Source organism: Coffea arabica, chromosome 2e (assembly GCF_036785885.1).
Source record: "Coffea arabica cultivar ET-39 chromosome 2e, Coffea Arabica ET-39 HiFi, whole genome shotgun sequence".
Taxonomy (NCBI): domain Eukaryota; kingdom Viridiplantae; phylum Streptophyta; class Magnoliopsida; order Gentianales; family Rubiaceae; genus Coffea; species Coffea arabica.
Window position 1 is genome coordinate 457,411 of NC_092313.1, and position 14,876 is coordinate 472,286.

The 14,876-nt window shown below is 39.5% G+C and overlaps 3 protein-coding genes across 7 annotated transcripts; 1 reads left to right on the forward strand and 2 right to left on the reverse strand.

Moving 5' to 3' along the window:
- The first annotated feature begins 91 nt into the window (after positions 1-91).
- On the forward strand, positions 92-6,317 carry LOC113733381 (ABC transporter B family member 19-like). Its single transcript, XM_072077966.1, has 10 exons — positions 92-610; positions 796-850; positions 976-1,151; positions 1,569-1,769; positions 1,873-2,132; positions 2,250-2,563; positions 2,707-2,930; positions 3,730-4,073; positions 4,200-4,639; positions 4,757-6,317. Exons 1-10 carry the CDS (start codon positions 92-94, stop codon positions 6,226-6,228), a joined length of 4,005 nt encoding a protein of 1,334 aa, XP_071934067.1. The 3' UTR covers positions 6,229-6,317.
- Positions 1,717-9,004, reverse strand: LOC113729831 (ubiquitin carboxyl-terminal hydrolase mug105). Of its 5 annotated transcripts, XR_011840002.1 has the most exons (8): positions 8,770-9,003; positions 8,456-8,543; positions 7,156-8,015; positions 6,934-7,051; positions 6,642-6,737; positions 6,477-6,560; positions 2,422-3,246; positions 1,717-2,338 (listed from the first exon to the last, which is right to left on the reverse strand). XR_011840002.1 is itself a non-coding variant. In XM_027254102.2 (7 exons), the coding sequence occupies exons 1-7, from the start codon at positions 8,829-8,831 to the stop codon at positions 3,862-3,864; spliced, it is 1,326 nt and encodes a 441-aa protein (XP_027109903.1). In that variant the 5' UTR covers positions 8,832-9,004; the 3' UTR covers positions 3,452-3,861. The 5 variants fall into 5 exon arrangements, 4 of the variants coding, with proteins under 4 accessions (XP_027109903.1, XP_027109906.1, XP_027109907.1 ...); XM_027254102.2 differs by lacking the exons at positions 1,717-2,338; positions 2,422-3,246 and adding an exon at positions 3,452-3,883 and having other exon boundaries at positions 6,481-6,560; positions 8,770-9,004; XM_027254105.2 differs by lacking the exons at positions 1,717-2,338; positions 2,422-3,246 and adding an exon at positions 3,452-3,883 and having other exon boundaries at positions 6,481-6,560; positions 6,934-7,045; positions 8,770-9,002.
- A 429-nt stretch (positions 9,005-9,433) lies between these two features.
- Positions 9,434-14,272, reverse strand: LOC113729832 (autophagy-related protein 13a). The gene is made up of 4 exons (XM_027254109.2): positions 14,115-14,272; positions 12,173-13,722; positions 11,882-12,063; positions 9,434-10,086 (listed from the first exon to the last, which is right to left on the reverse strand). Exons 2-4 carry the CDS (start codon positions 13,493-13,495, stop codon positions 9,756-9,758), a joined length of 1,836 nt encoding a protein of 611 aa, XP_027109910.1. The 5' UTR covers positions 13,496-13,722; positions 14,115-14,272; the 3' UTR covers positions 9,434-9,755.
- Positions 14,273-14,876: the final 604 nt, after the last annotated feature.

Genomic DNA, 14,876 nt, shown 5'->3' on the forward strand with positions numbered 1-14,876 from the left:
CTACCATCCGTCTTCTTGCGAGGTGTCAACATCGCTCTAATATTCACCAATACAAACGAGCCCATATTTAAGAAACACTCGTGAATGCTAAATGGATATACTGCAATATATACCCGTCGGTCATAGTAATCATCAAACCCAATGCAATTCCAACAGGCAGACTTCATCACCAGCCAGCATTGCTGTTATTAATATCATCAAAGAATATATATATATGTATACCTTGCCAGCAGAGACCACCGGTACCAAGTGCAACACTGTGGAAAAAACTCCTCTGAAGATCAAAGCTCCACACAGCGGAGGTCGGGCAGGAGGCATGCAAGAAGTAGTTGATAATCAGCAGATTCAGAAGAAGCGGGAGCAAAGTCATGATGCTCGTCCAGATCCAACCACTGCTGCTACTGACGAGAACATCATCAGCGGATTGGCATTTCGCCAACTTTTGAGCTACGCAGACGCATGGGATTGGGTAATGATGGTTACGGGTACCTTGGGATCCATAATCCATGGACTGGCTCAACCCATAGGCTATTTTTTGCTGGGCAGAGCCCTTGATGCATACGGTAACAACATAAGCGACACTGATGCCATGGTTAAAGCCCTGAAACAAGTAAGAAAGCCTCAATCTAAATATCTAAATACTCCTCCACTTATTACTGCTGCAAAACAGAAGAACCGGGCAGCGTATGATTATTTAAAGTTCCCGGAAACTGGCCTGAATTTTTTTTTTTTTTTTTTTTGTATATTAATTTCTGAACCCCACTTGGTTGATTGGTTGGCTGGCTGGTTGTCCAGGTCGTTCCGTATGTGTGGTACATGGCCATTGCAACGTTTCCTGCCGGAGTTGTAGGTAACTTTCTTTCTTATAATGAGCAGAAGCAAAATATCAAACTGGGGAAGGAAGGTGAAAGAAGAATGAAGTAAAATTCCAGATATTATGTGATACCATGGTTTTAAATATAATATTGCATGCAGAGATAGGATGCTGGATGCATGCAAGCCAAAGACAAGTATCACGTCTGAGGCTGGCTTTTTTAAGAGCGGTACTGAGGCAGGAGATGGGAGCTTTCGATACAGATTTAAGCAGTGCTAAAGTAATCACCGGAATTACCGATCACATGCGCATCATACAGGATGCTATTGGAGAGAAGGTCCGCATTTTTAAGTTTGCACCTACCTCCTCCTCCTCCTTCGTGTTGTCTCCATCACTTATGGCTTCTACAAATGAAAGGGGAGGAGGAGGGGGGGACAAAAAACTAGTGATTGATACGTTAGTCAAAAAGTTAATGGATTTAAACCTTACTGACATTTCAATAAATGATAAACTGCTCGCTTATAATTTAATACATAATACACTCAAATGTTAGAATTTTTCTACTTGATATTTCAATAACTTCACATATTCAGATTTCAGATTTCGATTTTATTAAACACAATTACCTTGCCTGCCTATGTGTATGGTCCTACACATACCACCACCAAAGGTAGCTTAGCGGACACAAACGGCACAATTATTCAGTCAGAGTCGTACAATTTCTTCTAATCGAGTCTTTGCCTCCCGCATACAGCTGGGGCATTTCCTATCATGCTTGGCAACTTTCGTTTCGGGGGTTCTCGTCGCTTTCATATCCTGCTGGGAAGTGTCACTCCTTACGTTGTTCGTTGTTCCCCTAATTCTATTTATTGGAGCCAATTATACCAAAAAGATGAATTCCATTTCGGCAACCAAGTTGACGTACCTCTCCGAGGCTACATCACTGGTAGAACAGGTAATAGTTCTGCATCTGCAGGATTCAGGTATTTGATGCTAACAGGTATGCATTGTCCAAAACGTTAGGAGGACTTATACAGTGCTTACCTTTTTCATAACAGACGATTTCCCAGATCAAAACCGTATACGCATTTGTTGGAGAAAACCGAGCAATCAAGTCGCTTTCGAAGTGCTTAGAGAAGCAACTCATTTTAAGCAAGCAAGAAGCATTAATAAAGGGTGCAGGGACCGGTATGTTTCAAACTGTGACCTTCACTTCGTGGGCTCTCATTGTTTGGGTCGGAGCAGTTGTTGTTGTGAACAAGAGATCAACTGGAGGAGACGTCATAGCTGCAGTTATGAGCATCCTCTTCGGAGCTATGTAAGAAACATAAATCGTAAATGCGTGCATAGATTCTGCCAACCATCTGCATACAGCAGAAGAAAGGCCACGAGCTGGGACCGTCACCAATTGGTTTTACATCTTTCTTCATTGCAGATCACTCACTTATGCTGCACCAGACATGCAGATATTCAACCAAGCAAAAGCTGCAGGGAAGGAAGTCTTTCAGGTGATCCAAAGAAAATCTGCAATAAATTCTGACTCAAAAGGGAAGATACTGGAAGCCATTGATGGCAACATTGATCTCCGAAATATATACTTTGCTTACCCCTCCCGGCAGGAAAAGGTGATCCTTCAAGGGTTCTCATTTCCAATCCCAGCAGGAAAGGTGGTGGCACTGGTCGGAAGTAGCGGGTGCGGCAAAAGCACTATCATCTCCTTACTCGCTAGATTTTATGATCCTGAAAAAGGTTAGTAGTCCTGGAAAACCCAAATCAACCATGTCATATAGTCTTTTGATGGTAAAAATCATGGTGTGCATGCATCCTACACAAAGGTCCTAACACACTATAATTACAAAGAGTACAATCTAAACGAACAACCAACCATTCAGGTGACATTTTTATTGACAACCACAATATAAAGGAACTTGATTTGAAGTTCCTCAGGAGAAACCTCGGCTTAGTTTCCCAGGAGCCATCACTCTTTGCTGGTACTATCAAGGATAACATCAAGATAGGAAAGATGGATGCAGATGATGAAGAGATCCAGCATGCTGCACTTTTAGCAAATGCAGATTCTTTTATATCCCAACTACCAGACAAGTATTTAACAGAGGTCAGGCACTTTTCAACAAAATCACTACATTTGATACTGATTCTACTCCTTTCAAAAATCCCTATCACAGGCACAATTACATTTTCCACTGATGAGTGATAAAAACTAGCAAAAAACATCATAAACATTTTTGCAATGCATAAAGAAATAGTAAAGCAGTCAACCTGAGAAAAGTGAACATACTCCAGCAAAGAGAGAATGGCACTTCCATTCAGTTCCTTTGCATCCTCAGCTACAGTAATGTCAACAACCAATCATTATTGTTGTCCTTTCTGATGAGTCTTCAGCAGCTTAAAGTTACTGAAATCTTCACCTGCTGCATTATATCATTTGAAAATCGTGATCCACCAGACTGGAATGACACACTAGTAGTTACACATATCAAACTCAAGCGGAGCTAACAGAACTTACCTGATATGCAAAGTAAACAAACACCTGGTTGCATTTTAAAGAGCAAAATTTGAATTACTATCATTTATGACCATGTATTCAAATCATAAAATAGACGGCACAGTCAACACTTGAAAAATATTCTCAGATATTAATCCCTGATATATAAAACCAATCACCAGTGAGTACCAAGCACTTGTTAATGGTCTCAATGTTTAGAGTTCCTCTTTCGTTACAAAAAGGTGGATACGTGCTTGTCTTTATCCCCCTATTCAAAGAGATAAACCCAGTCCCCCCTCCCCAATTTGCACATGCTATGGTGCCTGATGATGAGTTGCGGCCGGTCATTTTACTGCTAAAGTACAAATCCAATGGCAAGTGAACATTCTGATCGGTTGAACAATTACAGGTAGGACAGCGGGGTCTCCAATTGTCTGGCGGACAGAAACAAAGAATTGCAATAGCAAGAGCGATCCTCAGGAACCCTCCAATTCTTTTGCTTGATGAGGCAACCAGTGCCCTTGATTCAGAATCAGAGAAACTAGTTCAGGAAGCCCTTGACACTGCAATGAAAGGAAGGACGGTCATCTTGATTGCACACCGATTGTCAACTATCATTAATGCAGACATGATTGTTGTTGTTGAAAATGGAAAAGTTTCTGAGTCAGGGACACATGATTACTTGTTGGACACCAGTAAATCCTACAATAACTTATTCAGGATGCAGAACATATACCAAGAAAGTGATCCCAGGTTATTATATGCACAAATGCATCCAAAACTGAATCTATACCATATCTTTGTGTTTGTTTTAATAAACACTGACATAATTTTGAAATTGAAATTCTCTTTCCCTGATTCAAATTACTCATGAAACAGACCAAAAGATTCTAATGAAGAAACTGCAAGTGACAAGGTGCAGGTTTCATCTCAATATCTAAACCATCATGAAAAGCCTACATCACCATTGAACAGAAACCTCAGAGATCCTCCCAAGGAACAGGAACATAAAGAAATTACAACAACCACAATATTCTTCAGAATGTGGTTTGGATTGAATAGAAAAGAGATTAGCAACATATGTATTGCATCTTTTGCAGCAGCTTTTGCCGGCATCTCCAAGCCCGTGTTTGGTTACTGCATTATAACAATAGGAGTAACATATTACCAGACTAATGCAAAGCAGACAGTTGGATGGTATTCAATATTTTTTTCTTCAATAGGAATTCTCTCATTGTTTGCCCACACTGTGCAGCATTACTTGTTTGGAGTGGTCGGAGAGAAGGCCATGACAAACCTCAGACAAGCTTTATTCACAGGTATCACAATTACAATGAGTTGCAAAATTCACTGATTGCTTTCTTTTCTATTTTAAGTCCATTTAACTTTCCCAAGTACTCAAAAGCAGCCAGTCACAAGCAAAATTAATCTTGCAGCTACACTACGCAATGAGTTAGCTTGGTATGAAAAGCCTGAAAACAGTGTTGGATCACTAACATCACGCATCATCAATGAAACTTCCACAGTCAAGTCAATTATTGCTGATCGCATGTCTGTCATTGTCCAATGCATCTCCTCTATTTTGATTGCAACAATTGTCAGCATGAAAGTAAACTGGAGAATGGGTTTGGTAGCTTGGGCAGTGATGCCATGCCACTTCATAGGTGGCCTTGTACAGGCAAAATCAGCTAGAGGATTTTCAAGTGATACCAATGCAGCCCATTCAGAACTAGTTGCCCTTGCTTCTGAATCTGCAACAAACATTAAAACTGTGGCATCCTTTTGCCATGAAGACCAAATTCTCAAAAAGGCCAAATTGTCTCTGAAGACACCGTTGAGGAAAAGCAGGAGGGAAAGTGCTAAGTATGGCATCATTCAAGGTGTATCCATTTGCTTATGGAACATTGCCCATGCTGTTGCTTTGTGGTACACAACATATCTGGTTGAAAGAGGGCAAGCCAGCTTTGAAAATGGAATTAGATCATACCAGATATTCTCACTCACAGTACCATCAATCACAGAACTCTGGACTTTAGTACCTACAGTTTTCTCTGCTATTAGCATACTAACACCTGTGTTTGAAACTTTTGACCGACACACTGAGATTGAACCAGACAAACCAGCAGAAACACAATTTGAGAGAATCAAGGGGGACATTGAGTTCAAAAACATCAGTTTTAAGTACCCATCCAGACAGGAAATGACTGTACTTGACAATTTCAGTTTAAAAATTGAAGCCGGAACAAAGGTGGCGCTAGTTGGACCAAGTGGAGCTGGAAAATCTTCAGTTTTGGCCCTCTTGCTGAGATTCTATGATGCAAAGGAAGGTAGTGTTCTGGTTGATGGAAAAAGTATAAAACACTACAATCTGAGGTTGCTGAGGTTGCAGATTGGATTGGTGCAGCAGGAGCCACTTTTATTTAGTTTCTCGATTAGAGACAACATCTGCTATGGGAACCAAGAGGCTTCTGAAGCTGAGATCATAGAGGTGTCAAGACAGGCTAATATTCATGAATTCATAAGCACATTGCCTGATGGATATCATACTGTGGTTGGAGAAAAGGGATGCCTACTTTCAGGAGGACAAAAACAGCGAATAGCCATAGCAAGGGCTCTGTTAAAAAGGCCAGCAGTGATGCTCCTAGATGAAGCAACAAGTGCCCTTGATGCCGAATCTGAAAGAGCAGTGGTGAGTGCTCTAGAATTGCCAAAAGTAACCAACACTCGTGACTTTATTTCTAAAATGACACAGATCACAGTAGCACACAGGCTTTCCACTGTCATGAGGTCAGATATCATAGTTGTCATGGACAGGGGTCAGGTTGTGGAAATAGGACCCCACTCGTCTTTGATAACAGCACCTGAAGGAGTTTACTCAAAACTCTACAGGCTCCAAAGCATGAAGTAGAATTGATACATATGAATCCAACAATGTGTGATTTTGAAGATTGCTAAGTAGCAACTTATAAAGAAGATGCTATTTCTAGCCTTTCCCCACTTGCTCAAAGTAACTCAAACTGATATTCCTGGAGTGGCAAATCCAGGAATCGAAATAGATATGCACTTTTCACACATTATTGGCATTTCAAACTTCAAGGATCAATCAATCTCAAATAGTGCACATATCAACTTAGTGTAGAGAGAAGAAGAGCTTACCTACACTTCAATATTGATGCCGTATAAGACCTTCAGCTGGTCAATCTCCTCTCCAGATGCAATTCCAGGCTCAATAAAGCAAAGCTGAAACAACGTCATAGTTGTACCACAATGTAGCAAAACACAGTAAGACCGAATATATGAGTGATAGAAACGAGGTAAAACCTGATACTGCGGCTTCTTCAGTGTGTGGATACCTCTCTTTATCAGCTTTTGCCATCCACAGTTTTGTTCGAGAGACTTTGCAAGAGCTTCTGTTCTCTGGAGGGAAAGAGGAAGAAAAAAATTAAAAAAAAAAATAGAAGTGCCAAGTATTCTGATTATGCTTGTCTTGCTGACAGTAAAATGCTGTTCTTTCGACTCATCTAGAATGATTTCAACTACCAGAATCGAAAGGTATATTCAGTTCATAAACAATTAAGAAATATTCTACCAAGCAAATCAAGCAATAACTTACATGAGCAGGGTCCAAGATTAGTAAATTGTATTGATAGTTCCCATTAGTCTGGCGTTTAGCTTGAATCCCCACGATGGTTCTTGAGTGACCATCATGTTGGAAGTACAAGGGCCTGCATCTTAATTCTGGCAGCAGATTACAATGCAATGCTAGATAGATACAAATCAAACATCAAGTCTGGCATAGGCTATGGACTTTAGCAACAGATTGATAAATACTCACGCTTTCTCACTGAGAACAACACGGTGACTGCTAGGTTTAGTGGAATTGTTGTCAGAAAAATAATTCCACACCCAGTCAATGATTACTCCATGACCTTTGATCTTCCCAACAGGGCCACATGAATGCGTACAGTCTTCAGGCATAGTGAAAATTTCATGGGTAAAGCTATTATCTCGTCTAGACAAATATCTATCCATGGGCCCATAGACCTTTGTCAACTTCCCCTTGCCAACAATTTCCTCGCTAGCCATTTTCCCATGGTGTAATGCAGTGGTTGAAGATGCAGATGGGGTTCCCTTGCTACAGAAATCCACTACCATGGCACGTAGCCCGAAAGAACGAAAAAGTGCAGCGCACTCAGTAGTTCCGATCCAATTCCTTTTGCCATAGATCTCCCTATCAAAGTCATTTGAACCTTGTGCATCAAATCCAAGTTCCCATGCAATTTCAAGCCATCTTTGGAGAGAAGCAATATCAGGCACAAATCCAGCACCACCATACAAAACCTCCCTTGCCTCTTGCCTTTGTGTGATCAAATGCGAGCTAAGCATCTGAATATTACGCCATCCACAACCCCACCCAATGTCTTCCCATTCTCGGCTTTGGAAATGATCAACATACCCGGACAAAATACTGGTTGTATCTTGAGACTCGGATGCCAAACAATTTCTGAGCAAAGCGATCAAACCACCCTCTACTTGATAGAAGGTCTCCTTAAGTTGCAAACTGATCAAAGAGCAGAATTTCCCATCAACATCACTCCCTTCACAAGCATCAGTCTCAGCGGCGGCATCCCTCAACAAGGAAGTGCTCTGATGGGTATCCGAGAAATTGCTTTGACAATGCATGGCACTATCAACCTAATCATGTGAAAGCTTAAAATAAGAACTTTTGACTCTTGAAATGCAATAACCATCAGCCAAAAAAAAAAAAAGTAGTGGTTTTTTTTGGTTTTTTTTGTTTTGGTTCTTTTGTGTGTGTGTGTGTTTTTTTTTTTTGTGGGGGGGGAGCCGACGGGGGAAGAGAGAAAAAGGCCAATTAGAAAATTTTTGACAAGCATATAGAGAGTCGATATATTTCTTAAACCCAGCACCAAAAGAGGGAAAAATATGCTACTAAAATTTAATAATTTTGGATTATGTTGTTCTGCTCAGGCCATGAAAAATCAAGAACTGTAAACATGCAAGTAGCATACTGTCTAAAGCTGATGATCGGAAAATTAAATTTGAAAAGGCTATCAGGACAAAATAACATCTACAAGGAGAGAAGAGAGAGAGAGAGTTGAGGGGAGAGGAGGCACCAGAGGAGTAGGGGGCGCAAGCTGAATTTGTTGGGCGAATTCTAAGTCCCGGGCGAGTTCATGGTCAGCGAAGTGATCGTTTGCATGCCTGCATAATCATTGGGCTCAAAGAATTGGTTAATAGCAAATATTTACTATTATTTAAAAACAAAAAAAAAAAAAGCAGAGAAATCGACTAGGGCAGCAAAATACATGAAAATGGAAAACAGCAGCAACAGCAGGAATGGGGTTGCTCTGCTTAGAGAAGAGAAGGAATGGAATGGAATGGAATGTAAGGGGGTGGGAGAGAGAGAGAGAGAGATACATATACATACCTCTCGATTTCGTTGGAGAGAACCTGCAAATTACACACTGGGCAAAAAGAGTAGTACTCCATGGTCCTAACATTAACGTAAACTTCCGATCCCCCCACCTATTTATTTATTCCTATTTAGTAACAGGACAGCACTACTTCTGACTCCGATTTCTGCCTTCCTTTGTTTTTCTTTTGGACGACTCCATTACCGCCCAAAAGCGCAGACAGAAGCTTTTGGTTACAGTTAATATTTTAATACTACCACTTGACTAGTAAAAACGCTGCGATCAGTGACCAAAAGTTTACACCTAAACGCCTATTCTCCGGCTTTCAGACACCAAATTACCACTCCTACTTACTTTTTTTTTTTTTTTGGGGGGTAAATTACACTAACCTCCCTCTAATCTTTTTATTTGTTTTTTTAAAAAAAATATTAGGACCTCTCCCCTCTTGATTTGAAAACAGCATGAATCTCTTTGATCAATACTTTTCATCCGACCAGCCAGCGCCCATTATAAGTTTTGATTTTACAATCTTAGCATTTACATTCATGTTCTTCCATATCGAACAAAATAAAAGGGTTTTTTATTCTCTCTTAAATAAAAGAAAAGGTATTACTTTTGAAGGGGGGAAAAAAATTACCTCATCCCAATATGCATTCCGAAAAGTAAACAGATATTAACTTCTTACGAAAAGTATAAAAGTTTATGATTTGATGCTTTTTCCCGAATTTCATCAGTTTTTTGTTACAACAACTGTGGGTCATTTTGCTCGTCCTATTTACACGTTTGTAATGTCCTATGTTGAAACAACGGCATAATTAATAATTTTAAGTATTTCCCCAGTCAGAAAACTCAACACTCCCCACTAATCAAAATCCTGGAGTGTACAGCCATGGCATCATCATCCTATCAAAGCTTTACTTTGTCTATGTGGAGATTAAACTGCAGAATTAGTGGCAGTCAGCATCTTTCTTAGGGACCTTCCTTCAATTACGTGACAAAATCAGCTGGAAGATGTTTCGTCCTTGCTCCCTGCCCTGCTGGTAATGCTTCCGCTCTTGCAAAGTAGCAACTCCTTCATTTCACTGTAAGCCTTGAGCTCCTCTAATGCATCTGATGTCTTTCGAGGCAGGACGAATCCAGAACCAGCACCCGCAATACTCTCAAGTTCAGATTTCTCAAAACCAGAAGCATAACTGCTACAGTCCAGACGCAAGGGAGGAGCTGTCCGTAGCATGTGAACTAGGGCACCAACAGCAGCATCTTGGGATTTCCTCACAGATGAATTTGCCTGTGAAGAAGCTTCTGAACCTTTCCTCAAATCAAGATTCTGACTGTAGACCAGAAGAGAACAAATGTTATGCAATAGCCAGAGTTTACTTATAACACAAAAGATAAAATCAAAAGGTCCACAGCTAAAACATCCTTTCTTTTAGCTGTTAACGCCTAGATAGAACTGAGCACAAAGAATGCCCAGACTACTGAGAAAGAAAAGAATGACGTAAAAGACAATCATTGGGAGGTAGCCAATGAATTTCTCAAACACAGCCAAGGAATTGCTGGCTTCGGTGGCAGAATGTCATGTGATTTGACATGGTATGCAATAATATGACACACATTCAAGTATCCGCAGAAGATGTAAGAACCAATTAACAAAATCAGCTTCCATATCGATTTTTTACCCCCCCCCCCTCTCCCAACAAAAAAAAAAAAAAAAAAAAAAAAGAAAAGCTTCCATATTGATTGCAGGGAAAGAATCATTCCGGTACTTTTGATTATATCTCAATTTCGTAGTACATTCTGAAGATTTTCTGCACAAAGTTAGGTTGAGAAAAGGTACCAAACTTATGTATGGGCAAGGTTATGTCATATTTGCAATTCTTAAGCATTCTGAAATCAAGTCTAAATTATTCATGTCAACCAAAACGTATCCAAGCTTCACACGCCTGAAAAAAGAAGCAAGCAACCAAAAACATATAAAGCTTGGCTAATTTCTGAATACCAAAAAAGTCAGTCTACTGCAGATTTGCCTAAAGGTAACACAAAATCTCCTGCTACGCACTAAAAAAAAAAAAAAAAAATTCTCCTGTTATGCAGGAAGAAATAAACATGAAAAGTTAAAACAGACAGCTAAATAGCGCAAATGATGCTTCAACCAAGGTTGTGTTGCCCTTTAAAAGCTAAAACTTTTACCCTTACCGGTTAACAAGTCCAGTTGCTAAATATAGCGACCACATTAATAGTATGCTACTAATACAGCAGAAAACCAAATAAAAATTTAGCCTAAATGCCCTCTAGTTCAGAGTCTAATTTCTGACGTTAAATCTTACAAAAGTAAAATCTTAATTAAGGGAAATTTGATTGACATTAGGCTAGGCATATTCTGGGTTGATATTGAACTTAAAAAGTGTATTTTCTCCCCTATTACCATGTGACAACTCAATGGTTCCAAAACCACCTGATGGACAACACCAATGCAATAAAATGTGAAAAAGTTGTACTTTAAATTGATTTGAAATTTTACAACAATCTAGTCTAGGTTCAGTCTGCTTCATATGTCCCTCGCATAGATATATATAAAATTCTGGCCAGTGTGGGCTACTTGAAATGTTCCTATATTATACTTATAAGAACCAATAAATATGTGCATAATATTATATTACACACATCTTTGGACATATGCCCTAAGAGAAAGCCAATATCAATTTTGTGGGCACATTAGTTACTATATTCACTCTCTCCTTTTCTTTCAAATCTCATACCTCAATTTCATAAACTAACTATTCTTTGGCCTTTTTCTTCTGGCCTCATCAGAACCTAACTTATTAGCCTTTACACATTCCTTAAGCATTTAATTAACATAAAAGTCCACCATATATTGTAGTTCCAAATATATATTCTCAACAAGCACCTTATTTTGATCATTTAATACCCACATAGCACTATACTCCTATTTTTACTCCTTACAGGTGACAAGACTCAAAACAGAAAAGTTAGTTCTAAACTGCAACAAACAAAAAAGAAGCAATATCAAGCAACATAAAGGGTACAGAGAATTTCAGTTTCCTGCTCAAGCTAAGGCTAGAAGAATACAAATAAAGATAACAGCTCTGAAGTGAGGATAAATACTTGGCCTGGGATTCAGAAGTATCGACGTCATCAACTATAAATGGACAAGAAAAATCACACTCGTCCAGGTCATCCTGAAAAGATAATCTACTGGAGCTTCTTGAGAAACCGACACGAGGTGAATCACTGGAGGAAAGTAAACCTGAGAACCGCCCAGAATCATCTTTGGCATCTCTTGAAACCTAGAGGACAATAATAAATGAAAACTTGCGGTAGACAAGGGGGTACCTTGGCAAGCTACAACAGTAAAGAATAAGTGAATCAATCAGTGAGACTAGAATGCGCACGTACTTTCTGACCCAAATACGTCATTCCACAGCTCGATTCTGCAGATCTGAGTGAATCTGATTTCCTCAATGATCTGGTTCCAGAGGGGGACTCCTGAGATGACGAATCATGCTTTGTGAATCTTGGGGATAAAGGTGGAAGCGAATTTCTGTTTGGATCAGACGAATTAGGAGAAATGTATCGTGAACTCCTGCCAACAATAGGATGTGGAATACTGACAGGTGCACTTTCTGATCGCAACCGAGTCTGCACAGGATTCCCACTGGTAAGATATGCTGGAGGAGATGGGGAAGGAGATGGGGAAAATGGAGGAGAAAGCTGGTAGGAGTCGTTGGAGCTTGCTGCTTCATAGTGAGCTGGAGACTTGCAATCTTGTACCTTACGGCCATACGTATCAGAAATTACAGATGAGACCTCATATGAAGCACGATATAGAGCTGGAGATCCAGCCAAAGGTTGGCTTTGAGGAGAAGAAACCCCCCTGTGGAGACCACTTGTCCAGCTGTGTGGACGCTGAAAGGGCACCGAAGAAGGTGAGTGCATCCCTCTTGATAATAATGGCGTAGCATGGAAACGTCTCTCCAAAGAAGATGGAAAAGTCCTCAGAGGATCAGTGAGTGGACTACCAACATAGTCTGTAATGATCTCTGGCGGAAAAGATGTAGAAGCCTCTAGGTTGAAATGAGATAGATTGTCCCGATATGTAACAGATATGGCAAAGCGACCCTGTTGGGCATCAACTGGAATGAAGCTATAATGCTTCATTAACTCCTCCTCTGTCCTAGAGAAAGGAACACTGAAAGTGGAGACCTTGTAATTGATATCAAAATCACATGTCTGATTCGTTGATGATAGCTTCCGAAAGGCCTTGTAAGCTGGAAGAAGCCTCATCATGGAAAAAAGCGAGCGTAAAAGTATGATTGATTTCTTGTATGTTTTCTTGTACGAAACATCACTAGATTGAGGAGTCATTGTCCTCAGGTACTCACACTGAACAACCCATCTCTCTATAACTGTCTCGGTAAATGTTCCCAATCCCGAAGTAGTAGGTAGTAAACTATAGCCACATGAACAGTTCGGTGGTTCTTGAACAAGAATTATATCAATAATGATCGGCTCCGTTAAGTTTCTATGCCAAAAATTCAGATTCTCTAACGCAGAAGGGCGGTCCCCTAATGCTAAATTGAACCATTTGTCACTCTTTTTAACTTCTCTGCAACGGCTGTAAGGTCGGGTTGAAGGAACCCTCGAATCCAATATAATGTGTATACTCTTAAGAAGAAACTGAGTAAGTATCTGTTCAAACCTCCCATATTGCAAATCCATCGTTGTATAGCACCAAATAGACAGATATTGTAATGCTTAATTTAGGCTGTCGATGAATGTCTAATCTAACTCTTCATGAAAATTTTCATGCTATAACCAGTAATGATGAGCTAACAAGGCATATTTATCAGGGGATCTCACTACCAAACAAGAGATTTGGGAAATAATTAATGGCGGTACAAAAGCAGAATAAGCTCTAGCCTAATACATAGCTGTAAGAAGGGCACCTGAAAATAAGGTGGAAATTTAAAAAAAAAAAAAAATTAGTCAGAGATTCCCCAAAAAAAAAAACAGAAACATTGCTTATTATGGAGGTGCATAGCTCTATTTATGCAGGTACGCAGGATGTCAAACTTATACATATCCAAAAAACTAAATACATGCAATGAAAAAAATTAGTACACAAAAAGATTAGATATCCCAAACATGCAAAGGAAACAGAGAATTTAAAAAAAAAAAAAAAATCGAGTACCAAGAAACAGTAAAAAGAATTTATGATGTCATGGATCAAGATAATGGCACTAAATCGAGTACCCAAAAAAAAATATACTGGAACTAATGAATTATTGTCCGTAAATTTAATTGTGGTAATGAAGTAGAATAAATGAAGAAAACTTACTCGCAATGAAGTTTGTGAAGCAGAGGCGTAGAGTTATAAGCAACAAAGACGGCCGAGAGAGAGAGAGAGAGAGAGAGAGCGCGCGCGACGGATTGCGTAGAGCGCCGAGAGAGAGGGGAATTGGAAGTGGTGGGCTTAGTATAATAACATGTTATTCTTATGTTTGTTGTCAATTACTACAAGTAATTAATCAGATCAGATCATCGTCAATTTATTAAATCCGTATTTATAGGTTTTGTCCGCTGTGAAAAGGCAAAAAACTACTACTACTAAAAAGTAAAACCCTAAATACATGGAATTAAATCTTCTTCCGTTCTTTTTGGTCCTTTCTCCGCGACCCGGTTGGCAAGTGAATTTTTTGGGTGTTTACCTAAAACTTTATTATAATTTACTATAAAAGTTTTTTAAAATATTTTTGAAGTATATAGTTTAAAAATTTTAAAAATTATTTGGAAATTATTGTAACTAATAGGCTTTTTAAAAACTTGTAGCAGATAAACTTGGCATAAAACTCAAGCCCTAAACAGGGCCTCAACTCAACTCAATTCAATGTACAATGCAACGAGATCACCATTAGGTTTCGATCCAATAATCAGGGTGAGCCGAGCCGCTTAAAGAGTTAAGAGCTGTCCGTCCATCAGGCCGTAGATTCAATATCCCTACGGTGCATTGAAGGGAAGAAGCATAGTAGTGCTGTGCTTCTTCTAGCATGGTACAATAGTCCATTTGTCTCGTTCGAAAAATCACTTTCAGTCCATACAA